Below are 19,364 nucleotides of genomic sequence, written 5' to 3'. Positions count from 1 at the left end.
GGGAAGAAGATGGGCATTCCCATTGGGAAGGAGGTTCATTCATTCTGGACTGGCTCAGTCAATAAGAAAATTAGGTCTCAACTGTTTTGCTTGAGGCTGAACTGATATAGAACCATAGTGTATTGAATCATAGTGCTGGAAGGGCCCTAGAAGCTATCTAGCCCTTTCAAGTGGGATTTAATCACTGCTTAAAGATTGCCACTGAAGGGGAGCAACCACCCCTCCAGGCAACTGCTGATTCCAATGCTGAACTACTCTCACTGTAAAAAAGAAATTCCTAATATCCAACCAGTACCTTCTACCTGTAATTCATACCCATTATTGTGAGTCCTCTGCTGCCAACAGGAACAGCTGCTGCTGCTATAGAAGAAGAAAAGAGTTTGGATTTATATCTCCCTTTCTCTTCTGTAAGGAGACTCAAAACACCTTATAAATTCCTTTCCCTTCCTCTCCCCACAATAGACACCTTGTGAGGTAGGTGGGACTGAGAGAGTTCTGAAGAACTGTGACTAGCCCAAGGTCACCCAGCAGGCATGTAGGGGTGGGGAAACGGGGGACAGGCCCTTTCTCCAAAGTCCTCTTGCTGGCCTGCTTGAGACCTGTGTTTTATAAAATCCACAATTCCTCACTGGTGCGTAACGCATGACTTTTTTCTTTTACCTACTAGATTTACCCATTGATTGTACACTCAGCGGAATGTCTGCAGTAAGCTCTACGTGTACAGGAATAAATGCCGCAGGATTTCCAAGCATGCGGGAAAGCTCCAAAAAGCAGACTTTTATCACATGCAGGAACTTAATGAATTATATGTATTTGTATTCAGGGCTGTCTTAACAGCATGATAGGCCCTGGAGGAAAACTGTGTGAGAAACATACACATACATGCTTGTGTTGTTGCAGAGGTGAAATCAAATACATCAGAGGCAAATGCCTATGTCCACTTGTTATCATAAAAATTAACATTAATATTGTTCATTATCTTTCGTAAAACACATGGTAAATATGCATTTTCCAATAATAAATATTTATAGTTTAATAAAGCACAGTACTTATTGACAGAAAGTCAAAACATACATAGATTAGCATGGGCCCCATGTTGGGTAGTTGCTCATGGGGTCCCTGGGCAATTGCCCAGCATGCCTATATATTAAGACAACCCTGTTTGTATTCCTGCAGGACTCACTGCAGATGTCTGACTAAATGGATGGATATCAGGAACAGGGCAGTGACATCAAGTGCATACAGTGTACACTATTGAAGTCTGTGCAAGGCTTTTGTTTCCACCAAGCACAGAGTTAAATTCCTGCTTTTCAAGCCCCAACATCTCTTGATTAGCCTTCTGAATACTCTTGCTCTGACCACCCTTCCATCTCCTGCAGCATTCAGTACAGTCCTGTCTTAACTGCTATACAGTTTCTTCAGATTGTCCTCTCCGATTGGCTCCCTTTTCCCACAACTCTTTGTGGGCTCTACTCTTTTCTTCAAGTTTCCTTCTCTTCCATTCTTCCTATACCTACAGCTTTCTCTGCATCTTCATTCAACCTTCTTCCACTCTTTCAGCTTTCCTATCACCCAGAACCTCTTCCTAGCCCTCAGTCTGTCTCTCTGTGTTTACAAGAAAATCACCAGCTAAACTGCTGCCCCTTTCCTCACAGAAGGTGGACGACGGATTATTTGCTTTCCTGAGCAACTGAATATTCAGTACTTCCACATCAGCTCAGCCAATCCATACTAGAAGCTTCACCACTAAAAATCTAATGTGATGTGGGCTGAATTCAGGGGGGAAAGAGTTATGCATGTAACTCCCACACTGAAATCAAAGTGACTCAAAGTATTCAAGTTTACTGAGGTTAATGGCGCAACTATCATGGGGTGCAATCATGCCAGATAACAGCTCAGTCTCCCAAGATTCTGTCTACTGGCCCACTGCAGAGATAATGAGCAAGTACCTCAGCGATAATTACCGGTAAGCAATCGAGAACAGACTGCAGGGTCACATCTCCATCCACCAGTTTTAGAGAATCATAGAATCATAGATTTGGAAGAGACCCCAATGGCCATTAAGTCCAACCCCCTGCCATGCAGGAACACACAATCAAAGCACTCCCATCATATGCCAATCCAGCCTTTGTTTAAAAACCTCCAAAGAAGGAGACTCCACCACTCTCCAAGGCAGTGAATTCCACTGTCGAACTGCCCTGACGGTCAGGAAGTTCTTCCTAATGTTTAGGTGGAATCTCTTTTCCTTCACCTGTCCTAGTCTCTAAGGCAGCAGATAATGATTTCCCATTACTCAGGATAACCACCCTTGTCTGCTATGTTGACATTGGTCAGTGGTAATCAAAGTTACCTCTAACCAGGGTTACCTTTTGACCTGGGATTTCAACCAATATCAAATGGTGGCTTTAGATTCTGGATTAAATGAAAACACTGGTTAGTGCTAGCTCCAGCTACTGACTGGTGCTAGAGTAATAACCTGGAAATTGTAATCTGACATGAAACAGGCGGTCCCACAGCTTAACCTCTGTTAAATAATCATCAGTCCATCTGTAAGGACATTGCGGAATGACAATCAGCCTCCCAAATAAGCAGCATTGAAAGTTTGCCATGGTTACTGGACTTCTCGGATGCCATGCCTCTGACTAAACCTTCCTCTCCATATGAACTTGATTTAACAACAATAAACAATTTAGCAAAAAAGTATGTTGGGGTAAAAAGGAAAGGCAGGTGAAGTCCCACTTCCACACATGTGTTCTTCTTTGGCAACGCAGGCAGGTTTTTCACCATGAAAGAGAGCCGAACGGACACCAAGGAAAATAAAAATGCAGCTCTGCCACTCACCCTTACGTCTCCATTTACAGCCCTGGGCATGTGATTAAAAGCATGTGCTGGATCTTTGTTGTAAACTTTAAGGAAAGATCTGTCTTGAATATTCCTAAAATTAAAAACAAAACAAAAGCAATGATTATATGGGATGAAAGAATTATATTTGAACCCATTTCCTTGACGGGTCCTAATAAGTCTGGAAGCAGAGAGGCACAAAACCTAAGGGAGGTTTAAGGGAGACAAAAGGTAGTTATACCATCTCTTACTTATCCCCTTGGGAGGTATATTTCTCTAAGGCCAACTCCACACCCAGGAAAGGAAGGTAGTTTCCAGTTTCATTAGAGAGCCTGGGTGTGGAAGCAAAACTGTTTGCAAGCAAAATACCACTCGTGTTTATGATACTCCCCAACCTAACTTAGTTTTCACTTGAATTCACTATTGTGACTACCAACAAAGAACTCAGATTTCTTCCTCTCCTTCAAATTTAGAAGATGCATCAGCCAAAACAAATCTCAAACCAAATACTTTAAAAACATTCCTTAGGAGGGGACATTTCAAATCCAGGGAAAAACTCCGAAAGAAAAAAAACACAACACATTAAAATTCCGGATATTGTAACAGCCCATTCCTATGCTTGATAACATGGAGGTCAGTCGCTGTAAAACTTAAGTTCTGAATAAACATTAATGGCCCTAGACAACAAACCATTTTAAAACATATTCACTGAAGGCTAATTTGTTGATTTTGCTCTCTAAGAATCAAAGTACAATGTGAACATTAGCCCAAACAGGTTAGAGTTAGCCCAAGCAAGTCCGAAGACAGGTTTGCAATTAGCAAAGCTGGTAACCTTGACGCAACAGCAATCAAAATGTCTGCTGTTCTTCATGTTGTCTCCAAACCTACCTTGTGCACCGCCTGTAAATTACAGGTCCGCAACCAGCTCTGCTGTTTCTTCCTTCAGCAATAATCGGCAACAGAGACTGAAATCTAAACCCACTTCGCTCCTCTCAAGGCTGCGATGCCTTTCATTGAACACCAGCAATGGCCCAAGAATTTGCACACAAGACTGAATTCCTTGACTCCAGGTGCAGTTATGAGTTTAGTAGGCTGATCTTAATCACTGGGATTATCGTTTTAAAAAAAATACACATGGAGCAGGATTTTTTTCGGAGGGGGGGCAGAACACAGATCTTGTTTCTTTTTAAGTCTCAGCGGTTGGTAATTGCTTTGAATCTGTAACTAGTTAAAACTTGCAGCGCTGCTTTAGACTTCAAGCAGCCCCGTCAAGGAAAAAAACAGATCACTGACAAGATACATCCCTCCCAGCTGCTAAGCAGCATAGGGTTAATTAGACATTTAGTGTTAATGAGAGTTAGCGTTGAAGGGAAGCCTGGAGAAAATGCAAGTGAAGCTTGTTACAACTCTGTCTTCAAGGGAGAGTTTACACATCCCAACTGCAAGACACTTAAGTGCTGTATGATCATGGATTACTCCACCGTAACAGCTCTACTACCATGGAGTGAGTTCCCTCTAGAGATCCTCAGGATCCCATCACTGTTTGTCTTTAGAATGGTAGTTAAGTTTCACAGGGTACTGTTCTGAAATTTCTGTGCTTATGTGTATATGAGCCGTTTATGTGTTTTGTGACCTGCCAGGTTTTACACAAGGATATATTGTTTGCCACCTTGGGCTCTTGCTAGGAAATATGAAGGAAAGGCATGATAGAAATGCTTCAAAATAAACCTACACATGCAGTGGAATGAGGTAGTCAAGCAGAGGCGTAGCTCCAAGGGGCGGGAGAGTGTGCGATGCACTGGGCGCGCCCCCTGCGGGGGGGCGTGGAGGGGCGTTCCAGGGCGGGGGCAGACAGGGACAGAGGACACACCAGTGCACCGGGTGCTTTTCCTCCTCGCTCCACCCCTGTGGTCAAGCTCTGAGCAATGCACTGTTTCAGATTGTAGGTGCAGAAATACTGGCACGTATCCTACCACTCTATTGACCCGAGCCTGAAGTCTTCCTCCAGTCTCAGGAGTTTCCTCCAGTTCCAGTGTCTGTTCTGTTAAGTTGGAAGTTGGCTACTTCTGCTGGAGGAAATTCCCACAGCCTAAGGAAAGTCACTATCTTAAACATAAAAATAGTAGAGGTGACAACAGTGAGATCTTTTCTCTGCTGTTCTATTTTTTTGTTTTGTTTACTTGCAGGGATTACTTCATTCAGATGCCATCTACAGATACATTCAGAAATATTTCCAGATATTAATCAAAACAACGAGTTTACCTCAGGGAATGTGCTTGCTGCTTCCATCTTGTGGGAGGGGAGTATATTATGTTTACTTCCCTCAGCAGCCCCTGTATGGCCCAGAAAGGAGGCAATGCTAGTGTCGTGAGTAATGAAGGAGGAGCCATAACTCAGTGGTTGCATGCATTCTTTTACATGTGTTAAGGTCCCACGTTCAATTCTCATGAAAAGGCATCTCTGGTAGCAGGTCTGAGAAAGACTTTGGCCCAAAGCCTTCAAGTACTGCTGCCAAATAGACTGAAAACTGGGTGATAAGTACCAACTGTGTGGCTCAGGAAAGGCAGCGGTGCATGTTCATATATATTCACCCAACACTGTCTCTCCGTTTCAAGTGTCAATAGAACAGCAAGGTATGAAACTGTGGAAGTTGCTTGTTATCTCTTCAGAAAACATAATTGCTGGCTGATAAGACCAGTGGCTGCTCCGCATACAATGACAATTACAGCACCATGAAACTTTTTGAATAGGCCATTATCTTTTTATGGCGACTGAAATGGTTAAGACCATTTGCTTTTAGTAGGTGGTCAGAATGAAGATGTTAATCATTACACACGCCCACTGGCCAGAAATCATGTACAGACATTCGCTTATCAGTTACTCCCGCATTCTCACATCCATGGTTTTCAGGGACACCAACCGTCCACACTTTCTAAGTTACTATGTAGTAAAAAGATTGCAAGATTACAGTGCAATCCTAAACAGTGTTATATCCTTCTAAGTCCATGAAAGTCAATAGGCTTAAAAGGGGACAGCTCTCTTTTTAGGACTGCACAATTACTTGTAAGAAATGTTACCCAGAAGTAAGTTCCACTGACTTCAACAAGATTTCACTTGTCTAGCAAATATGCTTGCAGTGAAAGCTGCATATTCATTATTAATTATGATCTTGTTATTAAAAGGCCTTCCTGTTCCATATATGTACAGAAGAATATTTTTTCCCAAGACTGTCCAGCGAAGGTCATGCTCAAGGGGTCTGAATGCAAAGCTCTTGTGCCCCAATAGCATCCTTCTACTCACAGTATCACATTATCCAATATAAAAAAGCTAGAAGTTGTACTACTAGTATTAAAATAAACTCTACTGATTGCCTTTTCTTTTAACACAACTTTCTAAGATAAGAAAAAAAAATACAGTTCTTGTGGCATAGATCAGGGTACCTTCCAACAACCCATTCAACGCAACCTGCTCGGGAGAATGTTCCAAGCAGCCATCAGAGAACACTTACAATAGAATCACCATCATTTATTATTAAGTTAAGGCTCAGGCAATTAAGCCGAACTGATATTTCGTCCAAAACCATGCAGTAGCACCATATCTGGAGACCATTTCACTGTAGAAGCAGGAAGTAAAAGTACGAACGTTCTCAAGGCTCCTGTTCCTCTGCACCTCTGTATTATTCAAAAGAACCTCTTTCCAGCCTTCCCTGCCAATTAAATACCGAAGTGGCTATTTTGGGTTTCCAGGCTGTGTGGCCAAGGTCTGGTAGTTTTGGCTCCTAATGTTTTGCCCACAGACCACGGCCACACAGCCAATTGATTCCAGCTGTGAAAGCCTTCAGAAATACTGAGGCTTTTTCTTATATTGGGCAACCCATGAGAGCAGGGGAGAGGAGAAATTATATTTTGACAAGTAGCCAGTTTTTTAATTCTGTTGTTGATGTGGGTGCACAGTTTACACTTTTTCTGGAAGCCACCTTAGGCGTTATACAGCCGAGAGTGTGAGAAATATGAGTTCTGATTAACAATAAATAAAAATATGTTTAGCAATATGGAGATGCAGAAGAACACAACAGGGGCTTGTAGACCAACTGGGGAAAAATGTCCTGTTCCTTTAATAGAGGCTTAATGGGAACAAATTGGGCTGCTGAAGTTGTTCATGGTATAGAAGTAAACCACATCACTGGGTAAATTACATGCCATTAAGCCTCTATTCAAGGGACGGGACATTTTCTTTCCATCCCAGCAGTTGCCATTCCCGATCTCACCCACCTCAACATCAATGTAATTTCCACAGTAGTTCTGATTTGCTTTGTTTGTTTGTTTTTAACATTCCCAGCTAAAAGATCTGAATGCATAAAACAAGCAGACCCAACCAAGGCCACATATTTTTTACCTACCTTACATCGGTTAGTTCGTAATAGATATTTCTGCTCTCGTCCTTGATATATATGGCGACACTGGGGGACTCCAGCATTTTCATGGTCAGCTGCTGCGGGAAGGCACTTACAAAGAGGGCGCGGATGGTGTCTGTGCTTGTGATCTCATTGGGCATCTTGAGCTGCTTCGTTTCATCTCCATACTGAAGGTATAAAATGCCTGCAAACAAAACATCCCCCAGAATTTTAGATAAAACGAACTAAAGGTTTCAAACTCAGCGCAGGGCACCAATTAAAAGTCTGATTTACAGAAGGTCAGGTCTGCCCATATAGTAGCTCTACTATACATAAATACCCTTATCGTCCAAATTCAGTATAGGAAAAGGAATATACTTCTTTATTGTTATTGATTATATGCTCTTAAGAGATACAGATGCAGTAAGGAAAGTATTTTTGTCCAGTCAGAGCAGTTTATTTTGTCCCACCAGACAGATTGCTTTCTCACCCACAACAGAACATGCTGCAAAATCAACCCTTGTCAAAGAATTTGCAGGATTTAAGAACTTATAGAATATTTACAGTGCCGCACTAAACAGAGGGACACCCTTTAAGAGCTCAGTGGATTTCAACAGACAGGGTATAATTCTGTTTCAGAATCCCCTGATAAAATATGATATTGCTGCAGCTACCGTTGCTCTCAAGCCAGGACCATGAGGAATTGTTTCTCTTCAATCATCTGGGATACAAAATGGTAGCTCCCCATGGGAATATGCAATTTTCTGCCAAATATTTATTCAGGAATAAATCCCCTTTTGTGCCCCCCCCACCTTACAAGATAGGTTAAGCTATGAACAGGTGACTGGCCCAAATGCCCTTTCTGCACGGGCCAATAAACCTGGGTTACGGACGGGTTAAAATCCGGGGGGGGGGGGGCTTTACACAGATCCTGCTCCTAAAGCGAGTCCGCTCCACGTTCCCCCCACCTGGGTTTTTCAAGAATCGCATTATGTGTGATTCTTTTGTTTTGAAGTGCCTTGTAGCCGCGGCCAAACGAACAGCCGCAGGTGTGAGGCGCATTAGGCAATTGCGATCCAACAAGAGAATCGCAGTCCCCGGCTCCCAACTGCGAAGCCACGCAGGGACAAAGGGCCGTTTCATGGCCTTGGGGGAGGGGGTCAGTCGTGCCTGCCTTCAAAACTGTGCTTTGGAAGGAGGCACGGATCCCTCCAAAAATGCGCCTTTGTGCGAAGGTGCATGCCCCATGTGAATGGCACCCCCCGTGCGAAGGCATGCGCCCCATGAGAATTGGCCAGGATGAGGACAGGTTCATGAAACCTGCCTTTCACCCATGTTTATTGGCCCGTGCGAAAAGGGCCAAAGTTATCATGCAGACCTTATTGACTGGAGCTTCGAAGGCCAATCTCTCCAACCTGCAAACACCAACGAAGCATGATGGATAGGCCAGAAGAAAACTACAACCCATTTCCAGTAATGTTTCCAACATGGCAACACACGTTTTCAGAGGTTATTTTTGAGGTCACCTTCCTGATCCTTGTGGCATTTCTAGCCTAGGGGCTTCAGCATTACTTCCCATTAGTTGCTCTTCCCTAATGATATATATCCCTCACCCTTAAAACAAAACAAAAAAACCCCTGCAGTCCTTCTGTCTTTAACTCACCTTCTAGCAGCTTTCCTTGTACACACACACTCTCTCTCAAGCACACACAAAACAGACAATAGGCAAGCTTAAATTGCTGGCCCAGCATCATTTTTGTCATGCAGGATAAAACATAAATGCAGCAGTTTTGTTGTGGTTTCGTTTGCTTTGATGGTGAAATCAAATGCTTGGGTGAAAACCAAGTTCCCAGCACACAAGGGTAAGCTGGACATTCTCAGAAGAGCAGGAAGAATGTGAGCCAGACAGCTCGATCCTATGCTTGCTGACTCAAAGCAAGTTCCAGTGTGCTCAATCTAATGCCCTACTACATGCAGAATGACAATTGAAGCTTCTTCAGGTTACTGTTTGTAATAGGCTGAGGCTGCGCCTCCATCGCAGAGCATCTGCTTTGGGTTCTGAACTTATTGGCATCTCCATCTAGAACAGGGGACAGCAACCTGCGGCTCTCCAGATGTTCATGGACTACAAATCCCATCAGCCCCTGCCAGCATGGCCAATTGGCCATGCTGGCAGGGGCTGATGAGATTTGTAGTCCATGAACATCTGGAGAGCCGCAGGTTGCAGACCCCTGATCTAGAAGGATCAGGCTGTAGGTGATGTAAAAGACCCTTGAGAACCATTGGATGTCAATGCAGGCATCTCTGACTTTGGGAAGTCTTATGCCATGATAGCTAAAGGGGACAACCAAATCTGAGCATCTATCCTAGGAAGCAATGGGCAGGGGAGGCCTGGGCCTCTATGCCCTGCTTGTTGCCCCCTACAAAGGCAACTGGTTGGTCAATGTGAAAAAAGTATGCTGAAAAAGGCAGACCACTGATCTCATCCAGGCTCTTCTTATGTTCACAGATCTACTGTCCACCATGGCACACTGAAACCAGCTCTTAACCTCTAATTCAATGAGAAAATGAATAAACATGCAAGACCAAATATGTCTACCAGTGGGTTACCATGTATTTTATTAGCAATGTGTCCTTTTACTGGCAGATATATCAAGAGTCACCACAGGTGCCCAGACAAAGATTCCCTCTACTTGCTACATCACAGTTGGCCCTCACATGCAGAGCAGCACTGACAAGGTACACAACTGAACAGGGATGTTACAACTTCCCCTCAAGGGCACCTTGACCAGCCCCTGGAATTTTGTACCCCTAGACCACCCCCTTTTTATGTCCATGTCTATTAGGAGAACATTTAAGGTCATTCAATACTCTCCCCTGAATAGCTACACTGAGCACTGGTTTATGAGAGTTACTGAGATAATAATAGCTGGTTTGGCCTAGTGACTGATGGCCAAGCAACATATTATACTGCAGCCACCTGAAACATTTACTTGGCAGCCCTTACTCCACTGCCACTGGGGTGGGGGAGGGAGATCAGAACGTGTGTTTAACCACTTCCTCTGACCACCCTTTTCTCTCAAACCTCCCCTTGCCCCATATTGCTTCCACCATGTTTTTGGTTTGTCTTGTAAACCTGCTTCTCAAACAGTGTAGGATGAAAAGAAGCTGGGGAAAAGGAAGGGGGCTGAAGGTAAAAAGGCGACACATCCCTGCCTTCCCCACTGCAAATGGCAAAGGAACATGTTGTGTTGGAAGAGTCAGACAGCCTTCTGATCAAATCTTGAAAATGACAACAACCCAGGCCTTAGTCGCATCACTTCCTGTCCATTTCAGACCACTTCTCCTTTGCAGGGACAATAACAAAAATACAAGGGTATTAATACTGACCTATTTCATACGGTTGTAAAGATTACCGTGATTATGTATGTGAAGGTCTTTGAATGATTAAAGTTCTACATAACAGAATTATTATGTCTCATTCTTCCCATTGCAATGGTGTCTTGCGACATGAGGGATGCCATTCAACAAAGTAGCACAAAAGTGTCATATTGTTACCACTGGCGTTGTGCCCGTGGGGCAGGGGGCCGTGACGCCCCGGGCAGTGCAGAATAGGCGTGGCCAGCCTGTTGAGGGGGCATGGCGGGAACATGAAGGGACGTTCCAGGGGCGTTCTGGGGTGGGGCAATGCTGCAGCAGGGGCGCGTGCGCGCCCTGGGCATGGTTTTCCCTCGCACCACCTCTGATTGTTACTACAAAAGGGTTAATGGTAGACTGGAAAGAAAAAGCAGCTTGAACATCAAAGCAAATTAGCCTTTCTATCCCATGTGTCCTGATATTTCACTCTTTCATCTAATGTCATATTAATTTACTGCTACTGTAGCAGTACTAATGGTGTAAGACTCTTACAACAAGAAAATACACTGTCAGAATGCCAGGTCAATTATTAACTTGGGAACTGGTGCAAGTAGAAGCTCTCTCTTGCAAGTGGGTATTGTAGCATTGATTCCCCCCTTTACTCCAGTTAGAGATGGAAGCACAACTCAGTGGTACATCATGTACTTTGCATGCAGAAGGTGCCAAGTTTAGTCCCCGTACTTCAAGTTAAAAAGGATCAGGTATGAAAAACTTCTTCCAAAGATTTGGGAGAGCTGCTACTAATCCAAGTAGACTAATCCATTAGCTTGGTAGACTAATAGTTTCACTCTTGTTAAAGAAACAAGATGGTTTCTTTAAAGAATGGATGTGGCTGTAACACACATAGGAAGGGGAGTGTTGAAGATATGAACACCTGATGAAGCAGCCTTAGATGGAGTCAAACCATTGGTCTGTACGTTACATAACTCTGAATATGAACATAAATAATACAACTCTGAATATGTACACAGTGCCTTTTGCTTACCAATCAGCAGCTGCACTCTGTAGCTGGCCACAGCCTCCAGCATCTAATGGGAGCAAGTGGCAACTAGACCACAGTTTGGGTGTGGCTACAATAAGGCATGAAACTAGGCTGGTGGGGAATCTGTGGATCCAGCACACAGATCAGAGATAGTAAAGTAATCCTTGACCAATCCATTTTTTTATCTTGTCCTTCATCCAAGGAGCTTTGGGCAACCTGTAAGGTTCTCCGCATCTTCATTTTCTCCTCACGGCAACTCTGTGAGGTGTGTCAGGTTAAGAGAAAACCTCAGCCTGATATCTACAATACATAGATTGTAACAGTGGCCTGACTGACAGGGTTGTTGTTAAGCATTGTGACAAGGCATGTGGTTTGAACACTGAAAATGCTCCATAAATACTGCCACTGCCAAGGGTTCTCCTGAGCTGTCAAAGGGTCAAGGTTTTTTGATAATCTTTATGGTCTCTGGTCCTGGGGTCTTGGGGATCTCGATCTTTGATGGAGTAGTTTGGTACTGACGGTCATCACTTATTTAGAACTGGGAGAGAAGGATGTTCTATGAACACAGGAAGTAAACCTCTACTAAGTCAGATCACTAGTGCATTAAAGTTTTTTGTCTACTTCGCCTGACAGCAGCTGTACTGGGAAGAGGTCTTTCACATTCTGGTCTTTTTAACTGATGTCAGGAGCTGGATTTGGGACCTTCCCTATGCAAAGCAGATGCTCTATCACTGAGCCGTAGCTCCTTCCTGATCTCCTTCCAAGTCAGGAGGGCAACAGCTCTCCTGAAGCCCTGACTTTCCAGGTTTCTCTTAAAAACTTTGAATCCCCTCTCCCCCCGTTACAGAGCACAGTTCAAAAATGTCTGGCGGCTCTCAGCCCTTGTACGCTCCTACTAATACTCCCACACCACCTCTAAAGCCTCCAGGCCTGTGTCCTTTCCCCCTTGCCTCCAGGAATGCACAGGCAACATAAATATTGACACAAGTGCCTCCCACAAATACAATGAAATAGATGGAGTTGCTTTCGTTTACATTAATTTTTACACTGGAGCTTCTGGACTCAATGTTACAAAATACAGGAGGCCTTGGGACTAGGCAAGCTTTTTTCTTCTTCGGGATTAACATGGCTTGCACAATGTGTGTTTGCCAAGGAAAGAACACTAAACAGTATTTTGGCTCCCTCCGTAGCCTTTTTTCAGGTGCATTCACAAGATATCTGCTTACACACAAAGGAAGAGCAGATTAAAGTAAGGGACAAATGTGATTACACAGCTTCATTTGGGGCGGTGTGCGTTTCATCTTGCCCCTCCCCACCCCACCCCACCCCAGCATTACACAGTGAAGCATAAACATTTGAAAAAAAAAACCCAAGAGGCACCAGTACAGTTGCTGATTAAGTTGGAAGAGGGGGGATTTTTGGTCCTGCAAAACATTTAGCACAAAGATAAGGAATATTTCATTTATAAATCCTATTCAGTTCTACAACAAAGAAAATGAGGCTCAGGGGGAAACAAAACAAACAAGGGAAATATGTTCACCTTGGGGGTTATTTAGTTTCCTGGGAGGCTTTGTTTCAAATCAGTAATTGAAACAGGTTGCCTGTGGTTGTTGTCACGCAAGATCTGTCAGTCATCCTTGAATGCCTTTGACCATGACGGCAAACATTTATAGGTGTCTTCAAAATGCATCAAAAAGCCAATGGAAAGAGACATGAGTAAAATAAAGGAATGGACATGCTGCACTTCATAAACACAGGTGCAGTCAGCGGGAAAGGTCCTCTGAAGAAGGCTCATTTGAGCAAACAAGAGCTGGACAGAAGTGCTTCCACAGAACTATGCCAGAACAGGGATCCCTACCCCACAGTGAAGCAATAAGCAACTTGATGCTCAGCTAAGCATCAATTGAGAGAGCAGTTGTATTGGACTGCAGCAGAAGAGCTAGATTTAAACCCAGTAGCAGCCTAGAAGCCAACACGATTTTTCAGGGCATGAGCTTTCAAGACAGAACGCTCTCTTTGTTAGATCTGAGGAAAGAAGCGTTGACTCTGGAGAGCTTATAACTCACAAATCTTGTTGGTCTCTTAGGTACTTCTCAACTCGAGTCTATATAACTATATGTTAGGCACTCACACAGTCTCTAGCACCCCAGCTTGATGGATGGGTGGTACACTCATGATTGGTTGGTTGTCCTCAGGAACAGTGTTACAGTTAGGCATAAGCTTGTAAATAACGAAGGGTGATTGGGGACACCAGAAGAAGAAACAGCTAACTTGACAGAATATTCCTCTGCACGGTCGTTGGCAACATCACCACTATCCTTGATGACTGCAAAAGCACTTTACTGATCATTGCACAGGGACTTCATTTATTTATTAAATTTCTAGACTTCTCTCCCTGTTACAACAGGCTCAGAGCAGTTCTCAACATTCATGTTCCAGTAAAACATAAACATTTGGTTTCCAGTAAAACGTATAATAATCATTCATATCACCCTGAACTAAAAACCCACCAAAGAATGGAATAACCAAAAATGAAGATGTAAAGGTATATTTAACCTTAATAACAAGAAGAAGAGGAGGAGGAGGAGGAGGAGGAGGAAGAGGAAGAAGAAGAGGAGGAAGAGGAGGAGGAGGAGGAGGAGAAAAAGGAGTTTGGATTTATATCCCCCCTTTCTCTCCTGTAAGGAGACTCAAAGGGGCTTACAAACTCCTTTCCCTTCCCCCCTCACAACAAACACCCTGTGAGGTGGGTGGGGCTGAGAGAGCTCAGAAGAATTGTGACTAGCCCAAGGTCACCCAGCCAATGTGTGTTGCAGTGTGCAGGCTAATCTGAATTCCCCAGACAATTCCTCCTCCCTGAATTCCTCCACAGCTCAAGTGGCAGAGTGGGGAACCAAGCCCGGTTCCTCAAGATTAGAATATACCTTCTCTTAATCACTACGCCACTGCTGCAGAAAAGAAAAAGAGAGAGAGAAAAGAAAAGAAAAGGGGACGGGAGGCCAGTTAAGGTGGAGAAATACCATTGCAGCCCTCAACCATAGGTCTGGCAGGACAACTCTGTCTTGCAGGCCCTGCGGAAGTACAACAGATCCTGCAGGGCCCTGGTCTCATTAGATACTGTTTTTTATTTATTTAAGTGTTGTGGGATCTGTAAAAACCCTCTCAAACTCTGAATAACTCAAGGGTTCAAAATTGACGAGCTGGGCTAATATTTGCATATCGACAGTTGTGACACATTACAAAAATAAATCATTATATGAGAGCAGACCTTGTGTCATAGAATAGCCCAGTGCCTCAGATGAGCATCAGCACGTTTATATACACGATCTGAACTCTGATGGGGATGAATTCTGGCTTCTTTAGGGCCAAATTACTAGTGAAGTTTGTGGGAAGCTCTTAAACTCCACCTCAGTTTTGGGGTTGTTTTTGTTCCAGAAGTTTTCTGACTGCTATAAACCTCGAGAAAAAAAAATCCAGCATTCAAACAAATGTTTTGAAAACATAGTTTATGTCCTCCAGTCATGTGAAATATCTTAATTTTTAATGTTCATTCTGCCTAAGAGGCAGCATCAGCCTTGGAAATTCTCACAAAGAGTCTTATTCAGTCTTATTTTTATTGTACAGCCAAACCTGTGTTTATTCACCAAAAACCACTCTTCAGTCATTGCAAGCAGCGAGACTGAAGTTTCAAGTGGGCGTAAAAAATTCCTCAGCTCTGAGAACGGCTCACGAAGTGGGAGATGTTGGTTAAACATTTACAGCTCTATCCCAGTTTCACTGTCATGAAATATATGCAAATACATTAGGAGTTATTAATATCTATAGCAGTGCAATGCCACTAGCATGAATAATAGCTCATCCTCTCTCTAGCGTGCAGTGGTGGGAAATGCCGTCGAGTTGCAGCTGACTTACGGCGACCCAGTAGGGTTTTCAAGACATGAGACATTCAGAGGGGGTTTGCCATTGCCTGTCTCTGCATAGCAACCCTGAACTTCACTGAAGATCTCCCATCCAATATTAACCAGGACCAATCCTGCTTAGCTGCCGAGAGTTGAACATAGCAGGGTAGTCTGGACCATCCAGATCAGAGCGTTTGTTGTCAGTATCAATAAAAGGAGGCCTGATATCCCCTTTCAGTATAATCTACCCGTATATACTCACATATAAGTCAACCCGCATATAAGTCGCGGCCCCCAATTTTACCTCAAAAAACTGGGAAATTTTATTGACGCGTATAAGTCGAGGGTGGGAAAGGTCCATCGGGAGGCAGGGTGCTGAGCTGGCAAAGGAGCCACAGCTGGAGGAAAAGAGCACCCCAGAAACCTTTGAGAGGCTTTTTAAGGAGGGGTGAGGCGGGCGCACACGGGTCTGGGAGAGGGAAAGCGGCTGAAGACAAGAGAAAGCGAAGCAGAGAATGCAGTACACGGTCTAAATGGCACCCAGAGATTAGACCCCAGAGTGGAGCCCTGCTTACTATGCAGTAAATGCCAGCCAGTGCTTGCATCAGGTGAGAGCCTCACATCCCTTACGGGAGACTCCGCTTTCTTTCTTGCAGAGCTCTGAGGCTTGGCTTCAGGAAGCTGCTGCTCAGGGCAACCTGAATCTCTCATGGTTTCTAAAAAAAAGGTGATTGCCCTTTAAGAAAAAAAAAACCATAAAGAGACAGGGCTGCCCCTAGCTGCAGCCTTCCCGAGCCAGCCGCCCTCAGAGCCTCTGCAAGAAAGAAAGCGCTGAGTTCGTGAGGTAAATGAAAGGCTGAGCTCGCGGAACTTCAAGGCTCGCTTGACTCGCCTGAGAGGACCCGCGGTATAACTTGAGGGGGGTAATTTTTCAGCCTAAAAAAGGGCTTCGAAAAACTCGGCGTATACAGAGCAGCTTGCAGTATGCTCTGATAATGTAACTGACTATTCAGTAATGGTAAGCTTATTAAACTTGCTGCTGAACCCCATTCATGTATAAATGCACACCACATTTCAAAATTTCAGGCATAAGGGAGTTTCACAATGAGGGAGTTCCGCAGCTCTGGACAGCTGCCCAGAACGCCTATTTATGTTCCTTTGCTGGCCACGCGTGATGTAAGTATGGCATTTTTAAGGGATAGCAGTCAAATATTTTACAATTAAATCCCACACAAACAATGCCCATTCATGCCTACTGCACGACTTCCCCATCCAAACATAATTATTTTTGGAATCTGACCACCTGTAAGGCGGGGGACTGTAATGAGGAATAGATGGAGCCAGAACCCCTTGCCCCAGCATTAGCTCTGCAGATATGACTAGGGAAAGAGGCAGAAGCTTAAGGTCCGTTCTCCAATAATAAACAGCAAACATTCCTCTGGGCATAGAGTGGGCAGTCACGGGGGGAGTGGGGAGGTAGTTGGGAATTTCCAGCATTAGGCAGGGGGTTGGACTAGATGACCCTTGAGGTCCCTTCCAGCTTTACGTTTCTGTGTTTCTATATATTCTCAGGAAGTGTTAGAATGATTGGTGAAGAAAAAAAAAATCAGATCCTCCCTCTATTGGAGACAGAGCTGATGAGTCAAGATCTGAGATTCCACACAGGAACCAGATATGCACAAAAGACTCCATTAAAATAAAGTCAGAATACACAGGCAAGGGCTGCTTGCGTTCTCTCCCTTCCCGCCCTCCTTCATATTTTACTGTGCTCCTGGTCACACAGACTGCAGCCCTGGGACCACTGTTGAATGTTTGTTTAGGAAGGGAGAGTCCCAGATTCAAGTGCCTGCTCCTCTAGGAAGCTAGAGGTGACCCTTGTTCATTCTCATTGTAATGGTGACCAAGCTCAGAAGGTGGCTATGAGGATAAAAACAGAGGAGGGGAGAAACATGCACGCTGCTTGAACCACTCGGGAGAAGACTGCAGGATAAAATAGACATTAATGTGACACCCAGTAGTTTGAACAGGGAAGACACCTTGTTAATTATTCTCATTCCTGGCAGTGCTTTATAAAAGCGGTGTCAATCGCTCGACACCAAATTTAACAGCGACATACAATGCTGCAAAAAAAAGACATCCCTCCCAAAGTATTAATGTTTTAACAAGGCCATTTGTTGTTGGAAGCCGTGAAATGGTGCGCAATCCAAAGCCTTTGAACTCATGTCTACCTAATATATCACTGTCTGTTTCAAAGCTGTGTGCACACCTTTATGTCACCTTCTGACAGTGTAGCAGCTGGGAAAAGTGGGCTCGCTGGTGAAATGAACACGTTCTTTGCTCTTTGCTGATGTTTATCAGACTGAAATGCCAAATGGAAGTGCCTAGAGAAGGAATTCTTCACCTCCACCCATCAACAGGTTGTTTACAAAATAACCACAGCTATTAATTCAAGGGAAGGTATCCCCCCCTGACTAATCAAATAGCCTAGCCTCCTGCTTTTGTTTTTGGTAGGAAACGCCACTTCCACGAATATGCAGGGAACTCACAGAAGTGAGTTTCAAGTATCTATGACAGCTGCCTGGCTTGTGAGCCTTGCGACTTTGAAAGCAATGGGAATTCTGCTCTTGACTTTAAAGGGAGGTGGATGTTCCTCGACTCATGGTTACGACAGGAATGCCGTTTGACACCGCCCGTAGCAACAAAACTTCCTGCATGTTAATTTATCTGTGTTGACTAAGAAGTAAATTCAACTGAGTTCAATTGGGCTGATACCCAAATAGAGTATGCAAACAAATTATTGCCTTCAAAGAGCTAATGAAAACACGACTCAAATTTCCCGGGGCTTTTATACAGTGACATCATACACATCCTGATTATGAACACCCAAGGGTTCCAATTTTTCACTCTTAATTAAACCATTCTTATCGTTTCCCCACAGGGTAAGTTCATACTTCCACAGAGATAGCCAGGATCCCACTTTTTCTTGAATAGTACTATGGCAATATAATGTGCTCTGATACAACCACATCCGACCAGAAAACGAGCGCAGGCACATCAGCTCATTCAAATGAAAAAGCCCACTTGAATTTGAGATAGTTATTTATGAGTGTGTACACTTATCAACCAACTTCACTTACTTATCAACTACTTTTAAGGAGTTGGAAGCTGAAATGCTCTCTAATGGAACCTTAAATTGGAGGGGAAAGGCATTAATGCAGTCTGGCTTGGATAAATGTGTGTATAAGGGATAAGTAAAGTAGCTGTTTCTTGCTTGTGGAAGAGAAGGAGAAGGGACAAATCAGCCAAATGACCAGCCTGATAAAATTCTAATCATTTTCAAGACAGGTGGAGATGCTAAAACAGAAGTGAACAGAGAGCAATGGGGAATCCCTGAATCTTTAAAAGGTTTTAAATCTCGAGGTGAGGCTAAGGGGGTTGGGTCAAAGAGCTCAGGGCACATCTAAATAGATTTTATGCAAACTTCCAAACATGTATTGAAGGTTTTTAAAGCTGGGATCAACTGGCTGTTGTGGGTTTTTTGGGCTGTATGGCCATGGTCTTTTTCTCCTAATGTTTCACCTGGACCTATAGCTGGCATCTTCAGAGGCATGCCATGGTAAGATGTGTTTCTCTCCATGCCCCAATATGGAGTGACTGTGCGGTGGGGTATATGATGTGACCACTTCACAGGTCAGAGGGGGGACACGTGCAAATGCACCTCCACCTGGATATATGCAAATGCACACCACCAGAAAACCCCCAACAGCCACTTCCAAACTTAGTGGATTTCTTGCTATGGCATTAATATTTGCTACATTTTCACTTGGAGATG

At 43.9% G+C, this 19,364-nt stretch overlaps 1 protein-coding gene across 12 annotated transcripts in view; it reads right to left on the bottom strand.

Moving 5' to 3' along the window:
- The window catches only part of KIAA1217 (KIAA1217 ortholog), a 443,164-nt gene that overhangs the window by 87,866 nt on the left and 335,934 nt on the right, over positions 1 to 19,364 (bottom strand). For 11 of the 12 annotated variants that reach the window (XM_048510261.1, XM_048510271.1, XM_048510272.1 and 8 more), the window contains 2 exons: positions 7,241 to 7,439; positions 2,842 to 2,935 (listed from right to left, as the gene is read on the bottom strand). In XM_048510261.1, the coding sequence (XP_048366218.1) occupies positions 2,842 to 2,935; positions 7,241 to 7,439 (293 nt within the window). Of the gene's footprint in view, positions 1 to 2,841; positions 2,936 to 3,729; positions 3,906 to 7,240; positions 7,440 to 19,364 lie in introns of those variants that run through there. The other variant, XM_048510269.1, reaches the window with a different exon arrangement.

Source organism: Sphaerodactylus townsendi, linkage group LG11 (genome assembly GCF_021028975.2).
Source record: "Sphaerodactylus townsendi isolate TG3544 linkage group LG11, MPM_Stown_v2.3, whole genome shotgun sequence".
Taxonomy (NCBI): domain Eukaryota; kingdom Metazoa; phylum Chordata; class Lepidosauria; order Squamata; family Sphaerodactylidae; genus Sphaerodactylus; species Sphaerodactylus townsendi.
This window is presented reverse-complemented; position numbering and strand designations above follow the sequence as displayed.